This window comes from Anser cygnoides, chromosome 2, assembly GCF_040182565.1.
Source record: "Anser cygnoides isolate HZ-2024a breed goose chromosome 2, Taihu_goose_T2T_genome, whole genome shotgun sequence".
In the NCBI taxonomy this organism is placed as follows: domain Eukaryota; kingdom Metazoa; phylum Chordata; class Aves; order Anseriformes; family Anatidae; genus Anser; species Anser cygnoides.
The window spans coordinates 48277416-48300021 of record NC_089874.1 but is presented as its reverse complement, the minus strand read 5'-3'; the positions used below and the strand labels follow the sequence as shown (position 1 = coordinate 48300021).

The window sequence follows — 22606 nt, the reverse complement described above, 5'->3', positions numbered from 1 at the left end:
AATGCAACCCTCCAGCATATAAAAGAATTAAGCAAGTATTATAGGGATGCAGACATTAACTTTTGTATTTTCTGATAAACTCTGCATTCAGATTCTCTGGATCATCATATGCACCCCAGATTTCATTGCTTAAAGAACAAGACCTGTATAGATATAATAATTGTTCTGAAACTTACTTTTTCTTTGTCCTCCAACAATGCACGATTTTTGGAGGTCAACACAATGCATTTCCATGCAGTTTTCTAGCAATCCACTGTGTCCACAGGTGCAAATCTTGTAACAACCAGCATCACCAGCTGACGATGGAACCTGAATAAGCGTACCTTGACGGACAATAAAATCCGAGGCTTCTCCCAGTTTGCAGCCTACGTACAAAGAGAAATTTAAGTTCATATTTAGTAAATATTTCATCAAGTGCCACTTGAAAAAAGGAGAGGCAGATATAAATTATATGCCATGTCACTTGCTTCTCAAGCCCTGAGCCTGGGCATTCCGAATCCAGTGAAGTAAGAGGTTGTAGTAACAGTGAAGAGCTCATAATAGAAAGTTTGGGTGTTAATTTATTTAGTTACTGAATTGGTTACTTGTGAGCTACCAGACAGAGTTTGAGAAGTCGTTCTGGCCTATGAAGAGGGATTTGGAACAACTGCACCTACGAAACCATATCCTGAACTTTTAATACAATACCAGAATTGCTGCCAATGCAAACACACATCCTTGATCTCCCTGTGTTTGATCAGACTCTCAGAGCTCTCAGAATGTCCTCCCAAGACCGACATCCTAATTTTCATTAATTTCAAGGCAGGCAATTCAGGGAGATTGTGTCCATTATTTTCACCAATAAGAAAAATTATGCAGATATGGCTAATAAGATGTGGAAATACAGGGCAATACATGCCACTGTGCTCTGAGAAGCAGCAAGCTGCACTGTGTTTTCAGTACTTCATGCCTGTAATTTTAAATAGCAGGTAGGATGCTTAGAGACCATGTCTGGACATTTATTTCTTCTGAAGTAAAATAAGTAATATATCTTCCAATGAGACATTATGTTTCAGTCAACAATAAAAATAAGAACATATGAATAAATGAAAGGAGCTACAAGGCAGGCTACAGGTTTTGAAAAGACAAGATAATATTGATAATAGTTTTTTGGGAATGTCGGCAATTTATTCTAAAGCTTTCATCAAAATTTCAGTAACATTTTTATTACCAAAATTCAGGCAAACAGAAATTCAAATCCCTTACCCGGTACACACAGATATGGAAGACACAATTCTCCAGACTGACATCCTTTTCTGTTTACTTCACATAACTGATTAGCTGCACATGGATTTGGATTACATGGATGTGTAACATCTTCTACAACGTTTCCTAAGGAACTTGGGCCTGAAAACAGAATATACAATATATATGATTTAAATGAGGTTTGTTTCTCCTCAGGAAAGCAAGCCATTTCTTATGTTCAGTAAAATCCTATTTTTGAAAACTCTGTGAAATCTTTTTTATTTTTAATTATACTTTTAAAAACTTGACAGGACAAGTTAGTTTGTAGACTTACTTTAAAAGCTTAGTACTCAATCCTGGAAACACTGACCCAAGCGTTTCTTCATAAGAAAAATTTATTTCCCTATCTTGTTTTCCCAAGAAATTTTTATACATGACAAAAATACAAACTGACAATGACCCGTAATCTAATCAAGAAAAGTGTTACAGTCAATAATCAAGAAATTGTAGGTCTGAAGTAGACTTGATGTTTAACCAACTTTGGTATCATTGACAGAGTTTGGTTCTGTTTTCCCTTTAACTCAGTAGCAATATTCTCCTGTTACAAGATTAAAGAAAGGAAAGACAACATGGAAATGAAGCAGCTAAATGGAAAGAACCACCCAAAACTTTAATACATTGTCTCTCTGGGAACAATATGCACATGTTGAGGCACACTTTCAGTTGAAGCTTTAAACAAAATTTTATTATTTTAAAAGTTTGTGGGATTCTAAGACGGAAATAACAAAATTTAATTTGGAAGGTCTAAAACTGATAGATACTGTAACAATAAAAAAGTTTAAGTCCTACAGATATAAGTATGTAATATGAATCAGTAAAAGGGAAGAGCAGATTTGGAAAAGAATGTAAAAAAGATGCATTTAATAAAATCTAGAACTAAGATAAAATTTTACTAATACATTTGTATTCCACATTGAGGGCTAACATGCCTACTAAGCTCACATTCTATTACCCCAGTAGCTAATATATTTTTTGGTTATTCTAATTGCACAGTTAAAGAACATTAACACAGTTTATATATCAGAAAGAAAAAGCATCATTTTGTACATCAACAATTTATGTTCAAAATTCTGCTATTGTGTAAGTGATATTTATTTGATATCAGTCCTCCCAAGCATTGTCCACCTTTTCTTCTGTAAATAAATTGTGCTGGTGGTTTTATTATTGCTCAGTACCTTTTTGTCAGGCGAGATCATAGAATGGCTTGGGTTGGACAGGACCTTAAATATCATCCAGTTCCAACTCCCTCGCCATAGGCAGAGACGCCACCCACTAGATTGGGTTGCCCTGGGCCCCATCCAACCTGGTCTTGAACACCTCCAGGGATGGAGCATCCACAGCTTCTCTGGGCGACCTGTGACAGTGCCTCACCACCCTCTGAGTGAAGAATTTCCACCTAACATCTAACCTAAATCTCCCCTCTTTTAGTTTAAGCTTTGTTTTGCGCCAGCTGTGGCTGGCACAGAGCAGTCCCTGACTTCCTCACATGCAGCCCCTGCAGCCTCCACTGCTACTAAAAACCTCGCCGCATATATCCAGTACAAGAAGGAATAAATGTAATGAGCTATGGCAATTTGAACAACACAATTTTCTCTAATATACTAAATAAACAATGTTTCACATTTAATACAATTTTATTTGAAATATAACAAAAATTATTAAAACTAACAATAAGTGCTCAACGTATCTTGGTTTCTAGTTTTGTTGCCTACGTATGTTGATACTTACTCAGGTATGTATCCAAAGGGATACAGTTCTCCAAGTCATCTGTTGGAGATAAGAGCTCACAAATACTTTCAGCTGAGTGGCCTTCAGGGAATTTATTATGATCTCCACATTTCTTCAGTATTTCCACGCAATCTGATCTTCAGATAAATAAACAAACAGAACTTCATGAACATCACTTGAAAAAAAAAAAGGTCTTGTATTAATATTCTTCCCTTTCTCAAATCCACACCTTTCCTCTACTGCCTCATAAGACATGGATATATATATATATATATATATGCACGTATATGTATATATATAAAAATCACACACATATCCCTGCATGTAAAGAGTAGCAGAGGTAGGAACAAAATTGCAATACAAAGACAGGAACTATCTATTATACTAAACTTTACTTACTTTGGGTTTGGTGATTTTTGTTTCTATGGCTTCTTATGCATGTATCTTTCAAGCATTTCCTTGATTTAACATTTAATACAGATTAAACGCGTATCTCTCTACCAGTACCTATTAACTGGTCTCTTTTCTATCCAATCATCTATTTCAAAAATTATTTTTTCTTTAAAGCAAACTTTGTGATTTTCAGAGCCTTCTGTCAGTTAAAATCACTGATGGGTCCAAAAGCCGAAAAAGAAAAGAGAGTTTTATAGACAACACAGAGTCAAAAAATATAAAAATAAACTTCACAATGGAAGCGCATACATCCATGTCATTAGCAGGCAAGCATCTTCCCTTTACAGTGATGGAAATTCAAGCAACAGCAACTATGCAAGCTCACGTTCTTCCCACGCTTGCTTTGCCATGTCTTCCTAATATAAGTCATACACAGTCCTACAGCAGCTTTTCAGTTCTCATTAAAATCCTTAGCAGAACCTCTCAACTGCTTTTTTCCATGGTACTTACTTGCAGATAATACTTCCTCTAGATTTGCTGTGGCAAGGTTTAATCTGAAGTGAGCAGGCAATTGCCTTCCACATTTCTGGTTGGCATTTTTTAATATCAAGAACAGGAATATTTATAAATGGCATCTTAATACTCCCTTTTTCCCAAAGCTTCATGTCATTCATGGCTCCCTGGTCTGACTGTGTATTGCAGCTCCTAAAAAGTTCTGTTGGTCTTAAAACAAGAAGTTAAAATATAGCATGTATATAAGAGGAAAAAAAACCAAACAAACAACACATATTTTAGCTTTCACCATATGAATTCTACAACCTTGATATGGCTTCCCTTTTGTGTCAAAAAAGACATGAATCCCTTCCACAGTTAAGCATGACCAAAATCTGTTTCAATTTTATCTTTAAGGAAAGTAAGCTCTTTAAGGCTCAAGGCTGAAATACCATTTTCAACTCTCTCTTAGATCAAATATTATTTAAGCTTTTCATACGTGAAGGAAGTTGACTTAAAAGCAAGTATTTTGAACGTTCTGAAAATCTGTATGAATGTTTCTCGGTGAATCACTAATGCAAGTTGATTTGTCATTTATTTTTGCCCAGGCTGCATCTATCACACATATACTTTACTATTGAGAATACAGTGGCATGTCTGTTAGGTATTTCAAAGAAATCCAGAGATCCCTAAAAGCTAACTGATAAAATACTAAATGTACTTTTGAAACTCAAACACTATTTAGCTCGTAACCTTGCAATTACAAATTCAGACAACACTTTTAAATTACGCATTTTCCCCCAGAGTATAGGAAAACAAAAGGAAGACATATGAACCCTCTTAGGAAAATGTTAGCAAGTAACATGTAAATTCAACAAGCATTTTTACCTTATTTATAATATATAATATTGCAGCAATTATGACTTATTAATATGTTAAGACAGAGGAATATACTAGTAATATATGACATTTTACAATTTCATGAGTTAGCTTTTATTCTAATAAGTTCTGTAATGTTGACTAACTATAATTCCAAAAGTTTATTCTAAAGAAAAATGATTTATTTTGTAAATTATCTGAAAAAATATCAGAAAGACAGCTATATACAATCTCAAAACAAGACTGAAAAATTTTTTTTAATTGAAGCACAGAAATTCCTTTTATAAAATATTCAGTGTCTCTCTCTTACCTGTTATTAAAATTGGTGCAGTAAGTAAGATTTCTACATCCCAGCTGGCAAGGTTCACGTACATCTGCTAAACAGGTCAGCATGGAAACTTCAACTGCGTTATACTCGCAAAAGCGATCAAATTCTTGCCAACTCTGTGAATTGCCCCAACTTGTGCTATAAAGTTTTGTGCAGAGCTCTCTGAAAAAAATATATAAGAAAAAAATCAAGTGAAAAAAGCAGTTGTTGTTCAGCTATAGCAGAGACTATAGTCTCTTTCAGATCCCAACAGTCTACACTCACTGTAGAAACATGTTAGCGCCCACACAGTCTGCAGGAGTATCCAAATGTTGTGCTCAAAGTAAGTAACTACTCTCCACTGTTTTCTAAATTTTCCAGTTTTGCTTAAGAATGCTAGCAAATCTTTGAACTAGTAAGACTGAAAGACTTCTGAATATAAAACTGTAATACCCAACATAAATATGCTGCTGCAGTTTTCAGAAAACCTGAACTAATGCCGTATAATAAATCACGTTGACACAACAACGAACAGCTAATCCCATCCTTCAACTTCAGATCACACCTAATCCTGCTACAAAAAAGACTGACAAGCAAAACACTTCTTCCTTTGCCCTGATATTTGAATAAGGCGTACTGTTTGTTTGAGATGTTTTCTGGTGTCAACAATACCCAGGTCCACTTTGTTCACAGCAATAACCCACAAACTACAATTGTCCCCAACCCAACTGAAGTTGTGGAACCTCATTGTATTATTAAAATTAATTGCATATTGAAAACGTGAGGGAAGGAACAATTAAAAAAAGATGATCAATATAAGCAAAAGATACTGTATCAACTGTCTGATGCTACAGTGTTCTATGTAATATAATTCTAGAGCTCTACAATGAAGCTGACTGTAAGATCCTGTTGCAGTCAGGTCTGCTGCTTTGTTAATGAAAACTTCAATATAAACAGTAGTAACTGCTCAAAAAAATCAATGTTAAATTGATGAATTTAAAATGTGATAATCATCTTTTTAAAGCAGACAGATGACCACTCTAAACTAAAAAGGCCCCAATAACACTTATTTGCAAGTATATACCTATTTACTTTTTTTTTTTTTAATGTAGGAATAGTTACTTTCATTACTTAATTAACAGATACCCTGCGTTATCTTTTATTGATAAAAATCTAAACAGTATATAGTACAGAATACTACTAGGGTTATAACATGCTGTGAACAGAAGACAGTTTGTACTGTTCATTGTCCCCTTGGCTCTCATTAGCATTTGGTTAAGGCTTCTTCAGCTTGTTGCAATATTGGATATTACCAGGAGTAAGATAAGGTACAGGTTTTTATTAAACTTAGTGTGTCTGCTAAATTAAACCAGTTCTAAAACCGAGAAAAGTGTGATTCCTCTGATAGAACAGTACTTTTCTTTTTAGACAAGTAGTAAGTACTGGACATAATGTTACACCCATTGGATTACCTAAACCTGCTTCCTTTCTAAGAATTCACATAACTCATTTCACACATACTCACACAGTAGGATTTGGGTAAAGGACTGACATGAAACAACTTCAGAAGCATTTTCACAATTGGAAAGAAAGGTAGAGAGATACTGACCTACACGTCGAAGAGTTTGCTTTAGAACAGCAATGGAGCTTAGCTCCATCAAGACCTGTTGAAGGTGGAGGGTGCACAGTGACTCCTGGGTGAACAGATCTTGAACTCTCAAGAAAACATTGCCAAAGTGGATCCTGAGGAAGAGGCATTGTTTTGCAGCCTTCTATAAGTCCATCAACAATTTCAAGCTCTGTTTTCATTGACATTAGAATTCTTTTACAAGCAGTCTGACAAGCGTAGTCTTCTGCTCTATCACAGCAATACAAACCTGTTGAAGAATTAAAAACTGTTATTTCTCGAGCATATAAAAACCACCAGGATATGCTACATAATAGCCTTCAGAGAAAAATGTTATAGGACTTTTTTTCCTTTCTTTTTAAATAATTAAGTTTTTGGTGAAATAAGGAAAATGGTCAGCAGAGTTCTTAGCCCGGATTTTAAGAGAGCAAACTTCAAACCACTCAGAAATTTAGGTAGCAGGGTCCCCTGGGAACCTGCTTCTCAGGGCTTAGGGGAGAGACCATGAGAGCTGGTCACTTTCTAAGAACCACCTTCTAAAAACGCAGGAGCAGGCAATTCCAGTGCGTTGCAAGTGAAGCAAGTGGGGCATTAGACAAGCTGAACGGGGAACTCATAGAACTTGAGCAGAAAAAGAATATGACCTTTCTAAGCAAGGCCAGGCCACACAGGAAGGTTACAAAGCTGCAGTTCACACTTGCAGGAAGAAAACACAAACAACCAAAGCTCAACTAGAGTTAAAATTGGCCAGTGATATTTCAGATAACAAAAAAGGCTGTTTAAGTATGCTAATAGCAAGAGGTTGTCTATGGAAAACACTGGACCATTACTCGATGAAGATACTCACTTGACAAATAGGGATGATGAAAAAGCAGGGGCATTTAATGCCTTCTTTGCTTCAGTCTTTAATATTAATGATAGGCCCTTGGGTTGTCCAGTCCTCTGAGTTGGAAGACTGTAACTGAGGGAGCATAAACTTTCCATTTGTGGACACCAAAACTGTAAGGAACCAGTTGTACCAGTTGAATATTTTTAAGTCCACAGGGCCTAATGGGATTCATCCTGTAGTACTGAGGAAGTTAGTGGATGTTATAGCTGGACCCCTCTCAACAATTTACCAAAGGTCTTGGGATTCTGAGGAAGTCCTCACTGACTGGAAAATAGCCAACCTTATCCCTGTTTACAAGAAGGGCTTGAGAAAAGATCCTGGAAATTATAGACCTGTTAGTTTAACTTCAGTACCTGGAAAAGTTATGGAGAAGATTATCCTGGGCGTCACTGAAGAGTACTTAAAGGATAGATAATGGAATCAGCAGGCCCAGTCAACATGAACATAAAGTTCTGCCTCACTAATTTGTTATTCTTCAATGATAAGATCACCCACACAGTAGACAAAGGTAAGATGGTAGATAATAATTTTAGTAGGGCTTTTGATATTGTCCCTCACTGTATCCTTCTGGAGGAATTGTCCGATTGTGAGATCAACAGGCTCATGCTACACTGGGTGATGAACTGGCTGAATGGTAGAGCTCAGATTGAATGGGGCTGTATCTGGTTGGCAGCCAGTCGCTAGTGGTGTTCCCCAAGGGTCAGTCCTGGGGCCAGTTCTGTTCAGTGCTTTCTATCAATCATATAGATGCAGGAGTTGAATTTTTGCTGGTGATACTAAACTGGGAGGTGCTGTTGAAACTCTTGAGGGAGGAGAGGCTTTGCAAAGGCACCTAGATAGATTGGAGCAATGTCATGAAATTTAACAAGAACAAATGTCAGATTCCGCAGCCGGGACAGAGTAATGCCAGACACGGGTACAGACTGGGAGATGAGTGGCTGGACAGCAGCCACGTACAAATGGATCATGGAGTGCTGGTTGACAGTAAGCTCGAAATGAGTCGGCAGTGTGTTCTGGCAGCCAAGAGGGCAAACTGCATTTTGGGGTGCATTAAACACAGCACAGCCAGCTGGTCAAAACAGGTGATCTGTATTTAGCATTGGTGTGGCTTCACCCTGTATACTGTGTGCAGTTCTGAGCTCCACAATATAAAAGCGTATCAAGGTACTTTAAAGTGGCCAGAGAAGGGCAAAAAGCTGGTAAAAGAGCTGGAAGGCATGTCCTATGAAGAGCGTCTGAGGACACTGGGTTTAAGCTTGGAGAAAAGTAGGTTGGGGGTGACCTCACTGCTCTCTACACCTTCCTGAGGAGGGGAAATAGAAAGGGAGGTGCTTATCTTTTCTCCCTGGTATCGAGTGACAAAATCTGTGGTAATGGCTCAACTCTGCAGCTTGAGAGGTTCAGACTACACATTAGGAAAAACTTATTTACTGAGAGGGTAGTCAGACACTGACACTGGAACAGGCTTCCTACAGAAATGTTTCATGACCTCTGCCTGTCCGTGTTGAAGAGGCATTTAGAGAATGCTCATAATGGTAGTCTTCAATTTTGGGTCAGCCCCACAGTAGTCTAATGATCTTTGTAGGTGCCTTTGAACTGAAACTATTTTATATTCTATTCTATTTCAAATAACATCACTTCTTTGAAATGCAAACAGAATCAACTCTGAATGGAACTGACATGTAGAATTAAAAAAAAAACAAAAATGAAATAGAAAAATTAGTAATGTACCTACAAACAAAAGTTATTGCATACATTTATATATTTACATTACATAGAAATGTATCAATACAGTTTATATAATAAACTTATACAATAACAATTTATATAAAAATTATACAATCCTCAAACTTTTAAAGAAAATTTTCAGAAAAGAAAAAAAATTTATACTTACTATCTGTAGGATTTCTCATTGGATATGACTGGGTATAGTTGTTCACACAGTGTATTAGCTGAGGGCTAATAGTTGCACAATAATTTTCAACTGCTTTTATTTGTGAAGGACCAGGAGATGAGTCTGTCCGAAAAATTGCTTGACAATATTCCCGACAGTTTGTATGATGACCTGCATAACTGCAACAGACTGACCCCACTGGGGAAACAAACAAACAAACAAAAATCTATGGTTTCCTACACAGAGGAATAAATTAGTGAGCATGTCTGTAACCCACACAATGATGCTCAAGATATTACTGGAGGAGAAAACAAACAAACAAAAAAACAAAACACAAAAGACCAAATTCTCCTAAACTCCATTAAAATAATCTGCCTACAGAATGAGTGGAAATACCTGTAACTAGCCAAAGCATCTTTTTCTGGTTTAGCTGGAGAAAAAAGTCCCTAAATACATCTCGAATTCAAGTTCAAGTCACAAACAAGACAGCTGAATTTTATCTTCAGATGTTTTTTTTCTTATTTAAAGTAACTAGTTTTGTCTTATAATTGAATTAGTAGACATACCAATGGTAAGTAAATAAATATGAAAGCAGTATCCCAAAATTTGTTTCAAGAAAAAAAAAAGAGATTAAATCATTGTGATTCATATATTTTTTCCCTGTTATTAAAAACACTGTTCTTGAGAAATACTACTACTGAAATTAATTCTGAGACACTGAGTTCTTTATGTCCTGCTATTTCATTTTCTGTAGACAGACATCAGGCAACAGGACACTTGTATGGTGCAAGATTTCACCTATATCTAACTCAATTTTGTTACTTAACAGTCATCAAGTGAATAAAGCAGGAGAAATGATCTTCTAAGCAATCTTCAAAATACGACAGAAAAAACAAATACAGATACATAAATTAAAAATTTACAGCAATTATATAAACAGTCCTATCCTCTTATCACTTGAACAAAAATAATTATGCATGTGGCTAGCCGTTCTATGGAACCGAATCCATGTGATTTGTTATATGTACACCTCCAGAAGTTCTTACATTTTAAAGAAAAAAAGAAACTATTCATTACATACTTACTTTCATTTCTGTTAATACAACTAAAGAGAGCATTCTGAAATCAAAACAAAAATAGCATTACAAGCCTGAAAACTTCAAATAAACATTTAGGTGCCCAGTTATTTCTTATCATGAACTAACATTTATTTTTTGTTCATCTAATACAATTTAATTGGAACAAATAACACTATACAGAAACACTAAATGAAAGAAAAGATCAGGTGTCACCTAAGTTCTGTGTACACTGTTACTGAAATATATTCAAGTAATAGGAAGATTCTGCTAGATCACCTTAGAAAAAACAGAACAGGATGTAACAAAATGTTTTTGTATGATAATTTTAAAGGATCTATGTGGAGAAAAAAGAACTCTGCACATGCACACATGCAAACAGAAAATCTCAAAAAACTAAACAGCAATTAAAATCTAATGCATGCTATCAACACCCAAACTAGACCCAAACACAAACTATAGCACCCAAATGGTACAGTTGGGAGTTATACAAAATGTTAAAATACAGAAGGGGGAAGACATATACCCAATCGCTTGGTTTCAGAGGACTGTAATGCAGAGGACAATAAACTGAAAAACTACATATCGAACTCCTGCCCAGAACAACCATCATCTTCCCTACATTAAAAACAGATCTCTTCTTGAGAAAACAGGTAGCACTTATACACTTTCTGGAACTCAGTGGAAAGATGAAGCCATGAGGCTGAAATTCTAAAATTGCATCTACCAGTTATGAAATATTTTAAAATTACATGATTGTGAAAAAGAGAAATTCGAAACACTCTCCACGCTTGTTCAAACATGATTATCAAGTGATCAAACCCATTAACATAGTGACAAAACACAATCCACATCTTCATAAAGTTCCTGATCACCTTCGTTTCCCCTATCACCAATATTATATAAATTTGTATTTTACACATCTAGACAATAAAACAAACACTGTAATATTGATCCTCACACAGTGTGGGATTAAAATCTGATGTTTTGCTGTACTAAACCAAGATGTGCTACAACCTTTAAAGAAAAGACCTCAAAATGCAGACCTAACATCAGCTTGGTAGCTCACCAGCTAGCAAAAACACCCAGCCTCACTCAAGTCTGAAAACAAAATGGTTGTCTCAAGCTGAACAGCTTGTAGAACTTGATCTTACAAAAGTAGCAGATATTTTGCTTCACTTTGAAACAAGTTAGACACTGCTACTTAAGTATAATAAAATATTCAAAGAGTTCATCAGATTAATACTGAAAAAAGTGTAGGTCTAAAATAAGAAAGGAAAAGTGAACAGTAATTTTATTATGAGAAACTGTCATGAAAATTCTCGAGAATTTTCATCTGTGTTAGTTACTTATATTTACTACATTGCTGGGAAGTGGGTTATCCCCAATAACCTTCGTGATATTTTTGTGAAAATTTGTATTGCTACAAACAGATGGACATGTTAAATTTTTTAAAGTGAAGATGTATTAAGAATCATATTTCCTATTTTTCGTTTTTTTTTTTTTCTTTCCCTCCCCCCCAATTCAAATTCTTTATTTGCATTGTTTTTGGAGATCATCTGGGTCAATCTGATTTGGCAGCATCCTTATTTTCTCCCCTGAAGTCTAATCTAGGTAGGATTACTAGGTAGGATTACAGAGCAAAGTAAAGTCAATATCAAAGTAACTAAATCTCCCCATGGCTAACTCATTTTTATGAGTTAACCATAACCAGTAATTGCAACATCTGAATGCTGAGGACTTCCTTCGAAGCAGCTTGCTCGTATTTGGTTACACTGAGCTGGGAACTCACGTAAACACAACACGTTTCCTTTCACGGAGGGTTAGAACTAGGTGATCTTTATGGTTCCTTCCAACTCAAACCATTTTATGATTGTGTGTACACAAAATCATCATCCTACATCTGTAAAGAACTGATGTATACTATTGCCTACAGGGTCATGTCATTTTTATAGCACCGTACTTTCTTCTTTGGGACCTTTGGTGTATTAAAGAAGAAAAAAACTGTCAAGATAGGAACTGCTGCCACACACCACATCAGTCTGATCCAAGACTGACTGTCCTCAGAAGCTTCTGAAATTAGATTCCGCACCCATCCTGTACCAAGCACTGGAACACGGTGAACAAAACAGCCTGGCAGAAAGCAACACTAACTGTGTATGAATTAATGCACAAAAACAGTAGAGGCTGCTGAAAAGATATAACCATGACAGACAGACCTCAGCCTAAGTACTGAACATACTATCATTTAGCACTAACAATGTGTAGAATGACGATGTAAAGTTGCTATAAACTCAGGTAAGATTTGTCACATTATTAAAAGTAGAATATTATAAAATAAGTTATTAAAAAGCTGTTTGGAATAACAGGATCACTGACCCTTTTTTGCTCAGCTTATAACCACAGACAAAAATAGAGAAGAATGTTGAGAAGATTATGGAGTACCAGTATTTCTCTTATGAAAAAGGGCTCAAGTTGAGACAAAATTATCCTCTTCTACCTATTTTAAAAACCTTTCTGTTCTTCTAAGACAGACACGATCCCCATACCAGGTAATCAATCCTCCTTCTGTACTTGGAAACTGCCATTCCACAGACTGCTGAATCACTGTAATAATACTAATACTGCAATTAAAAGGAGGTTGTCTTACTTCCCTTTTCCATTTTGTTTTCAACTCTTCTCTCCATGCTTCTGGTTGTATAATTTGTGTATGCCTTCACACCAGCTCTGACTCTACTCTTCTCCTCATGACCTGATTTTTCCCAGTAACCCTGCAGAAAGCATTTTTCTCTTGTGCTAGCAATTTAAATAATCTTCTAGAACGACCTGCAAGATGCCAGATTCAGAATAAGGTACGCAAAAGTGTATTCGTATAACTAGAACTTCAGCTGCACTGAGTTGTTGAAGCAACTCACCATATTGTGAAACTGTAACCTGTAGCCACCACAGGTTACAGTGATAATTAAGATGCTGAATTTGCTCTTCATGTACCTCTGGACAACTGTTCAGTTTCCCAGAAAATACAGGTACATGTGCGAGAAGCATAGCTATACAGACATGAGAAAATCTTAGAAAAATTAATGTATGTATGTATATATGTCCTCTGTTTGTAAATAAAACTAATAACAGCTTTAGACCATCATAGTCTGTCTTGAGTTACTAACTGTAACTTCATTATAGAATACAGGGTTAATCCCCATCTCTTTTATAAAACAGCAATCATATTTAAGATATCAGCAACTTTTCTGCCCATTCAAGCTTCCTTCTGAATTGCCTACCAAAATCTCTTGAAACAGTGAACTGTGAGAAAAGACAGAAAAAACGAGCAAAAGATAAAACAAAGACATATTTAAAGTCAAACAAACAAACAAACAAACTAACTAACTAACAAACAAAAAGAGCAGAAAAGGATATTTGCCTTAAAGGAAAAACTACGTCACCAAGATCTGTGAAAATGAGGATAAAAAGCCAATAGTATAATCTCTCTACCCCCAAAACTCCATTTTCAACTCATGAATAAAATATTAAGTGAAAAAAGATGGTAATATTGAAATTTAAAGAACAAATGCAGAATTATTTATTCTACTTGTAAAATGATCTCATCTGAGAAGTCTTAAAGATACTTCAGTTGGTTGTTCAAAAAAAAAAACACACAACTGCTGAAATTGGTCATCAAAACAAATGAGACTAAAGACAGAAGGAATGGAAAGTAACAGGCAGACTCAGCCAACACAAGTGTGTATGCCTTAAGAAAACAGTTGCATTATGGAAATTGAAAAAGGCAATTTAAGTTTATCTAGCAGATAACACTTTCCAGTCTTCCTCACCATAGCCAGTACTGCAGGACCTAACTGGTTTCGCTCTTTTTGGAGCTCATCAGCTGCAGGTAACGGCTCAAAAACCAAAACACACAAATACAAATAGAGCTAAAAAGAAAGAATTCTTTTGCATCATAAGGCATGCTTTCATATCACATGCCCATTTTTTCCAAATGTCTGCCTCTTGAATGAAAAATAACAGTGAAGCTGTTCTTTTGCACAAGAAAATATAGAGAATTCCCCCAGCAGCCTCCCCCCAACAATTATTATTTTTCTTCCTGAAAATCATAATGGTATCTGTATTCTATTAACTCTGGTGGACATATACATTTAGTACTGTTGTTTTGGGAAAACTAACCACATTAAGTATCTCAATACAGATCGTATTCAAATAAGGACATCTTAATTTAGAAATATTACTTTCAGTTAAAAATATAGCAGGAAACTCATTGCTACTCTCACACAGCAAAGCACTTTAAATTCTGTTAATCTTTTCTCAACTTCATTTAAACTTAGAATTTATCAATACAAGTTAAAGTCAGAAGCTAACATACTAAGGTTTAGTGGATGCAGCTGAAGTTTCAGATGATGGTGGACATCTGTTTAGATTTTTTTTAAAACCTGCAAAAATTAACAATTAATGCTAAGATTTTCCTCGATTATGTTAAACAGTAAAAAAATGAAAACACTAGCACGGTAAGTTTGAACTTAATCACTGGAACTTCATTTTTGGCAAGATCATTGTTTTTTAATCAACTTTCTTTGAACTGTACGGAACAGAAACAAAATGCAATAGAAGATCACAATATTATTAGCTATAATGTGTGGTATACAGAGTCAAAGTCTGCCCAGAATTCCTAAGCAGTACTTCCAGAAGCCACAAATAAGCTGTGTGCTTTAGGGGTTCATTAAAACCATTTTGGAACCTTTCACCGAACTATGTTCTAAACAGAACCTTGAGTTATAATCTGTTGTCTGTGAGTAATCCCTACAATTATATAAGGGTTAAAAACTTCTCGCAGCATATTTTCAGAAGGGCTAATCGGTAGCCAAAATTCACTAAAACCTCAGCATAAAGCAGGATCATATGATCCTGGAGGATTAAACCTGCCAGTAGTGTAGCACAATTAATACATTTCTGAATACTTACTGCAGCAACTGAAGCTGCAGGCTTTGCATTTGAAGTTTCTGTATTTAAAAATTGTTGGAAAACCACAAGCCAAATTAAACTAAACACTGCTCAAATCTGTGAGAGCAAAAATACCTTTTTACAGTCCAGGGACATCAAAAGTGTTCACCACTGTGTCCAAAAAAAAAAAAAAAAAAAAAAAAAAAAGGCTTGAAGAAGAGAAGTGAAATAACATAGAACATTTGAATAATGCCTTATTTAAGACAAAAAAAGAAAAGTAAGAACTGAAGTCCTTAATGTGCAGAGAGGAGAACTCAGGGGAACTTGGTATGCAGTGTAAAAACTCAAGAGTTGCAATCTAATAAAAATTTTAGCTTTCCTGTTTCCATGCACAATAGAAATAAATGTGATTTTAAACTCAGTAATAAACTTATCACAGTTTATTTCAAGCATTATGAATTATTTTCAGTTACTCCTCCAAGTGCATACTCTGTTTGTTTTATTCAAAAAAGAACCTTAACTTTACACAAAACTTTTAAAAGTGAAAAATCAGAAAATCCTACATACAATCCGTACAGCTTCCACTTCTTTCTTCTTCTTTGACTATTACCTACCTTCTTTTTAGAGCAAGATAGTAGAAAGCTGGAAGAAGTAGTGAAAGATAAAGGTGATGAGATGCACAGAACTAGAGAGAAAAGGAACATGACAAAAATGAGTATCTGAGAAGCAGAAGATGGGAAAAAGAATAACAGGATAACATCTTTCAAAGGAAGCTAAATAATGTCTAATAACATCCAAAAAATACTCAAGGATGTTGTGCTGTTTTTTAAAAATTTCTGTATGCAGTGCTACTTGAAATTAAAAGACACTTAATAGGGCTTGCTTAAAATCCTCAATGTACTGATCAAAAATGAACAGATAATTACACCATGATCCATTTCTAAAATGTGTAAAATCTCCAAATGGCAAGAATCACAAGCTACATTAACATTTACAGTAAAAGTAATCCAGAAAATTATGATCAGCAGAAAAAGCATATTTAATTAATCTTGTGAAAAGCTGGCACATCAGCGTTCAAGTGATTCTGTTATTGCACAGTCTGAGACACTGCTTAGCAACTTCTTTGTGACAACTATCTGGAGGTTTGTGGTTTTCTTCCTTCACTGCTCTGAACCCTGTGCCTTACCCTTGAAGACTTACCACATTCTTTGTTCTCACTGACTTAGTGGGAAGCTAAAGTGTATGTCATGAAGTTGCTTCCCTGATCTCTAAAGACCACGGAAAAGTACTATGGACAGTTCAGTCAACTATTGCAAGAAGATTTTGTAAATTCTCTGTGAAATCCTTAAGTGATTGTATAAGATTAAAGAGTTAGTATGCTATCACAGTGTTTGCAAAAAGCGATTTACACCTTTATATTTCTTAATTCAGCTAGCTTTTACTTACAAGTTATATCTTTATTATATTCAATACCTCAATAATTTATTAATAAACTAATTCTCAAATTGGATCCTCATGTTAAGTGACTCAAATATGGATTCTTAAGCAAAAGGCAACGCAGCATGTATAACATTGCATTTATGTGATTCACAAGCAGTTTCTGATCTTATTTGTCATTTAGTGTTTTAACTTGGCACTCCCTTCCCAGTTCTTCATTTTTTCCCTAACCAACCCAACTGAAAACAAAGTATGGTACTAGTCACAGATATAGAAGCTACTCAGAAGACTACATAAGGAGCAGGCCACATTCACCAAGACATCAACTAAAAAAAAAAAAAAAAAAAAATGGAGGAAAAATGAAAAATGGCTAGGATGCAAAAAAAAGTGCAGATTCCTTCCAGAAGCAGCTTTTCAAATCTCATACCTTCGGCAAAACTTCCCTGAATTTTATACTTGCAATAGGTATCTTCAGAGCATAGCAAGTACTATTTTTTATGTGTACCTATAAGCCTAGATACATAGGAAGTTCTATTTTTGTACAAAAATATATAATAACTGAAGATCTACCATTGCACATACTTCATTTCTCTCCTTAACACAGAATCGGTATCTACTGCTCCTAGTGCTCATTTAAAAAGTTCTCTTTGTTTCTTCACCAATCGGAAAACTGATATCTACTTCCATAATTTTTCTGCCTTTCCTTCTTCTGGTGTTGCACAGGTAGAAAGAGCTAAGGTCTTCTGTGCAATAACAGCAAGATCCCACTTTCCAAAATTCCAGATAAAAAACTGGAAAAAGGCCTAGGAAAGTAAATAAGATGACTATCACCATTTTGTAGGTGTTCTTTAATCTCTTACCTTTCCTTTCCCGTTCTCCTTCAACACATATTGGCCAACCTCCTACAGCAATGCAGAAATCCAGAAAAAAAAGAAGGAAACAGACCAGCATAATAGAGGAGAAGTTTACAGATGTTGACAGTATAGCATATCACAGCATGAGAGAAGACAGAACTACTTAAAATTCATTTTTAAGAGAACAAACTATACTAATTTCAACAGTGAAGAATCTAGGAAAATACTCTCTAGATTTAGACAGAAATATGAAAGGGAAAAAAAAAACCACGGAATTTATTGTTTCTTGGAAAACAGGAAAACTGCTGTATTTCTGCCCAAATCAAGAAAACAGAGAATTGTCTGATAACCTGGACTGTTTATTAAGAGCTGAATTTACATAGGACTAACTAATTCAGGGCAGTAGGCAGGAGGAAAGGGGATGGATGAGTGTGCAGGAGGAGGAGGAATCTGGCTTTTAATTAAGAAATATTGAAAGTGAAAAAGTCCTAGCAAAATAACTTTTCTACAAAATGTGTTAAAAAGAATACAGATGAAGGCAGAATTCTGAAAATATCCTAACAATTATTTTTAAGAGTAAAACAATAGAAATAACTGCTACCATTTGCAGTTTCACTGATGTTAACAAAAATTACTCATTTTGAATTATATATATTAGGATAGACTACTTAAAGGATTACTCTTTCCTGCGTTTATTTCTTTAAGGTCGTTTTTAAGCTGAATCTCCCATTACAGAACTCAAAATGTTCCTGACAATGAATGCTACTTTCATCAGAACTCCTATTAAACAAAGTATTTAGAATCCATGTCTCCCTTTTGAAAGCTGCATCTTTATCAATCAAATTAAGATATATGCAAGTCTAAAAAAAAGGCAAGCCCCTTTTCACAGAAAGTGATTGTACTTCACAAAAAATGCAGAGAGGCAATTTACATCTGGTTGAAAGTGAGTATATACAGACATACTACTACATGAGAAGACTAGACTTTCCCTCTTCTACATGACACTTGTCACAGAATTTATAAAACAGATGACTTTTAATAAGATATATGTACACACACACACATACATACCTCATATTCCTTTCTGCAGACTTTTAAAACATCATTCTTTGAAGAAGCCTGAAAAACAGAAAATTTCCCCATTTCAGGCAGAAAATAATAAAAACATGTTGCAAAATAAAAATTGTTCTACCCTTATGTTAACTATGGTAATCATGGATCCATGATCTATCTAAATGTTCCTTCTTAAGAACCTAAAGAATCCGTTTAAAGTTTCAAGAAAAAAAGCAGAAACCACAACTTTGTCAATACTACATATAATTAAAGACCCAATTTTCTTATTTTTGCACCAAGTTTGTTGGTACTGGATGCACACACAAAGCAAGTTAGTTATCATCAAATGTTTACCGGATAAGGTGGAATATTAGAAACATTTAGGAAATGGAAGACCTTGAGCACTAAGTTTCACCATTTTCCATGCTCAATGGCATTTGTGTCTTGTTCCCTTCTAAAACATGCAGTCCTACAGTTCCTATTGTAAAAATAATTTGCAGAAATTCTCCTTTCAAAGTGCACATCAGTTTCTTCTGTAGAATAACTCCTGCTCCTTTTTCATGTCAGATATTAAAAATTACTATTATTACTTACATTAGACATCTCCCCCTCCAGTAATTTAAAATACCATGGTAAAATCTGACCTCGGACCTATAATAGCACCTTCTTCAAAATGCCTGTAAAACTCCCTCAAGTTTCAAGAATCAAAATTAGTATCCAAGCATTTCCCTATTATCCTTAATGTTTTGCCAAAGTATGCATTTTTTTTTAGTCTAAATCAAAAACATGTGAAATGTATTAACCAGAGTGCACTCAAGAACAAAATCCAGCCAAGATTCCAAGACAGCATAGTCTACAATCAACAATACAGCATTTGATTTTGAGAATAAAGAGAAATGATACAGCAATCATAAGATTAAATTAACAGAATTTCATAGGACATGATAAACGGAAGTGGTTTTTTTTTTTTTTTTAAATCAGATCTGGAAAAGACGTAAATGTTAGGATAAATTTGAAAATTTTACTAACAAATACATTTGGAGTGATATATGCACATTCTTTCCAGAAGAACGAAAATATTTTTTGAACTACATTTATATTTCTGTCCCCATTTTTCCATTTATTTACTCCTCACCTTTTTTTCACACTACTGTTTGTGTACTCACTGCTCATCTCTTATCAAATAGGTTAAACTAACTATATGTTCTTTGATGGAGGTAGTCTTTTTTTTTTGTATTTTGACAACAATTTGCAGTAGGCTGCTGGTTCAAGACTAAGTTTACACAGGTAATGTGCAAGATACTATAGTGAATGCATCTTAATACATCTGTGCTCCAGAACTGAGTTATAAGAATGACAACAAAGAGCTGCACACTTTTTGTTTCTGAAAATATATTTATAGTCCTATATAGTCATAAGCATATGCTGAAAAATATAAAATCAGAAAATGCTTCCCAGATTTTTGTTGAAAAGGTAATTGCTAATTTATGTGTTATGCTTAAAAGTGTCACCCGACCAAAACAGTGATATAGTAACACCAAAGACTGAGTAAACATACTTTATTCCATCTGATAAATTAAAATCTCTTTGAAGAAGCACAAAAATCTATTTGAGGCTGTAACTCCAATGTTGCATCACTAAATACAGCACTGCAAAAAAAAAAAAAAGAGAACTTTGAAAAAGTCACATTGCCTTCCAGTAGCATGGTTTTAGAATAAGAACTTTCATGCAGATTGTAAATATATGTATATATATATATATATCAAGAAATTATGTTTATCATTGTAGTGGATTTACGTGGCAAGGTTTTGGTAGCAGGGGGCCATAGGGGTGGCTTCTGTGAGAAGGATCTAGAAGCTGCCCCATGTTAGGTAAGGGCCCCACTGCTGACCAGAGCCGAGCCAATAAGTGATGTTGTTTGCTTCTCTGTAAGAGCATATTTAAGATGGAAAAAACCGCTGCACCACCCAGCAGCTGGGCGAGTGAGAGGAGTGAGAAACAGCCTTGCAGGCGCCAAGGTCAGTGAAGAAGGAGGGGAAGAGGTGCTCCAGGTGCCAGAGCAGAAGTCCCCTGGGGCCTGTGGTAAGGACCATGGTGAAGCAGGCTGTCCCCCTGCAGCCCATGGAGTACCACGGTGGAGCAGGGTTCCACGCTGCAGCCCGTGGAGAGGAGACCACGGTGGAGCAGGTGACCTGGCAGGAGCTGCTGCATGTGAGGGACCCGTGCTGGAGCAGTTTGCTCCTGGGGGATGGACCCCGTGGTACGGAGCCATATCTGGAGCAGTTCTTGAAGAGCTGCTGCCTGTGGGCAGCCCACGCCGGATCAGTTCAGCAAGGACTGCATCCCGTGGGAGGGACCCCACAGCACAGGGGACGAGAGTGACCGAGAAGGAGTGGCAGAGAAGCGCTATAGACTGACCATAACCCCCGTTCCCCCGTGCCGCTCTTGGGGAGGAGGTGGAAGAGGGTGGATGGGGGGGAAGGTGCATTTAGTTTCTTTCCTTTGTTTCTCGCTTCTCTAGCTTGTTAGTAATAGGTAATAAATCTTACTGTCTCCCTGTGCTGAGTCTGTTTTGCCCATCACCATAATTACTGCACGATCTCCCTGTCCTTATCTCAACCCTCGAGCCCTTTTCATCGTATTTTCTCCCCATTCCTCTCTGAGGAGGGGAAGTGAGAGAGCAGTTGTGGTGGAGCTCGGCCGCCCACCCGAGTAAAACCACCACAATCATAACCAAAGCAAAGATACCTTTGGAACCGCTATAGATGTAGTTAATAAATTACTACTACAAAGCAACAAAATAGAGCATAGCAGCAGCAATCACACACCAAATGTTTGCAAACCAAAACTAGAGTGGATTAGCTCCATTTCCCAAGTGACATGTTAGGACATGGCTGGAATAGTGTTGCACCCAAAGTTCAGGACACATTTGAAGAAATGGCAGCCTCCAGGGCTGCCAGGAGGGCCATGGCAGCCAGGAGGGCCAACCGTACCCTGGGGTGCATCAAGCACGGCATTGCTAGTCAGTCGAAGGAAGTGATTGTCCCACTCTACACTGCGCTGGTGCGGCCTCACCTCAAGTACTGTGTGCAGTTCTGGGCACCACAGTACAAAAAGGATGTAAAGCTGCTGGAGAGCGTCCAGAGGAGGGCTACAAAGAAGGTGAAGGGCCTAGAGGGGAAGACACATGAGGAGCGGCTGAGGTCACTGGGCCTGTTCAGCCTGAAAAAGAGAAGGCTGAGGGGAGACCTCATCATGGTCTACAGTTTCCTCATGAGGGGGAGTAGAGGGGCAGGCACCAATCTATTCTCTTTAGTGACCAGTGATAGGACCTGAGGGAATGGAGTCAAGCTGTGGCAGGGGAGGTTTAGGCTAGACATCAGGAAGAGGTTCTTCACTGAGAGGGTTGTCGCACACTGGAACAGGCTCCCCAGGGATGTAGTCACAACACCAAGCCTGTCAGAGTTTAAGAAGCGTTTGGACTGTGCTCTTAGTCATATGGTCTAAAATTCTGGGTAGACCTGTGTGGTGCCAGGAGTTGGACTCAATGATCCTTATCGGTCCCTTCCAACTCGGGATATTCTATGATTCTATGACTCAAGTACATAATTGGCACCAACTCGGAAGGACATACGGTTCTCTCCCTGGTAGAACAATAGAACCGTATCTGAAATGTTTTATGAACAGATAGGCCAAACCTATTGTGTTTAGTTAAATAGATGGAAGTTTAGAAACTTTGTAAATCT

The 22606-nt window shown here is 36.4% G+C and overlaps 1 protein-coding gene across 4 annotated transcripts in view; it reads right to left on the bottom strand.

Moving 5' to 3' along the window:
- Positions 1–22606, bottom strand: part of RECK (reversion inducing cysteine rich protein with kazal motifs) — a 60142-nt gene that overhangs the window by 16515 nt on the left and 21021 nt on the right. For 2 of the 4 annotated variants that reach the window (XM_048075798.2, XM_066992029.1), the window contains 10 exons: positions 18879–18926; positions 17814–17855; positions 10579–10612; positions 9494–9691; positions 6693–6960; positions 5087–5266; positions 3916–4128; positions 3013–3149; positions 1246–1386; positions 177–365 (listed from right to left, as the gene is read on the bottom strand). In XM_048075798.2, the coding sequence (XP_047931755.1) occupies positions 177–365; positions 1246–1386; positions 3013–3149; positions 3916–4128; positions 5087–5266; positions 6693–6960; positions 9494–9691; positions 10579–10612; positions 17814–17855; positions 18879–18926 (1450 nt within the window). Of the gene's footprint in view, positions 1–176; positions 366–1245; positions 1387–3012; positions 3150–3915; positions 4129–5086; positions 5267–6692; positions 6961–9493; positions 9692–10578; positions 10613–16130; positions 16202–16622; positions 16624–17813; positions 17856–18878; positions 18927–22606 lie in introns of all 4 variants that reach the window. The other 2 variants (XM_066992030.1, XM_048075799.2) reach the window with 2 other exon arrangements.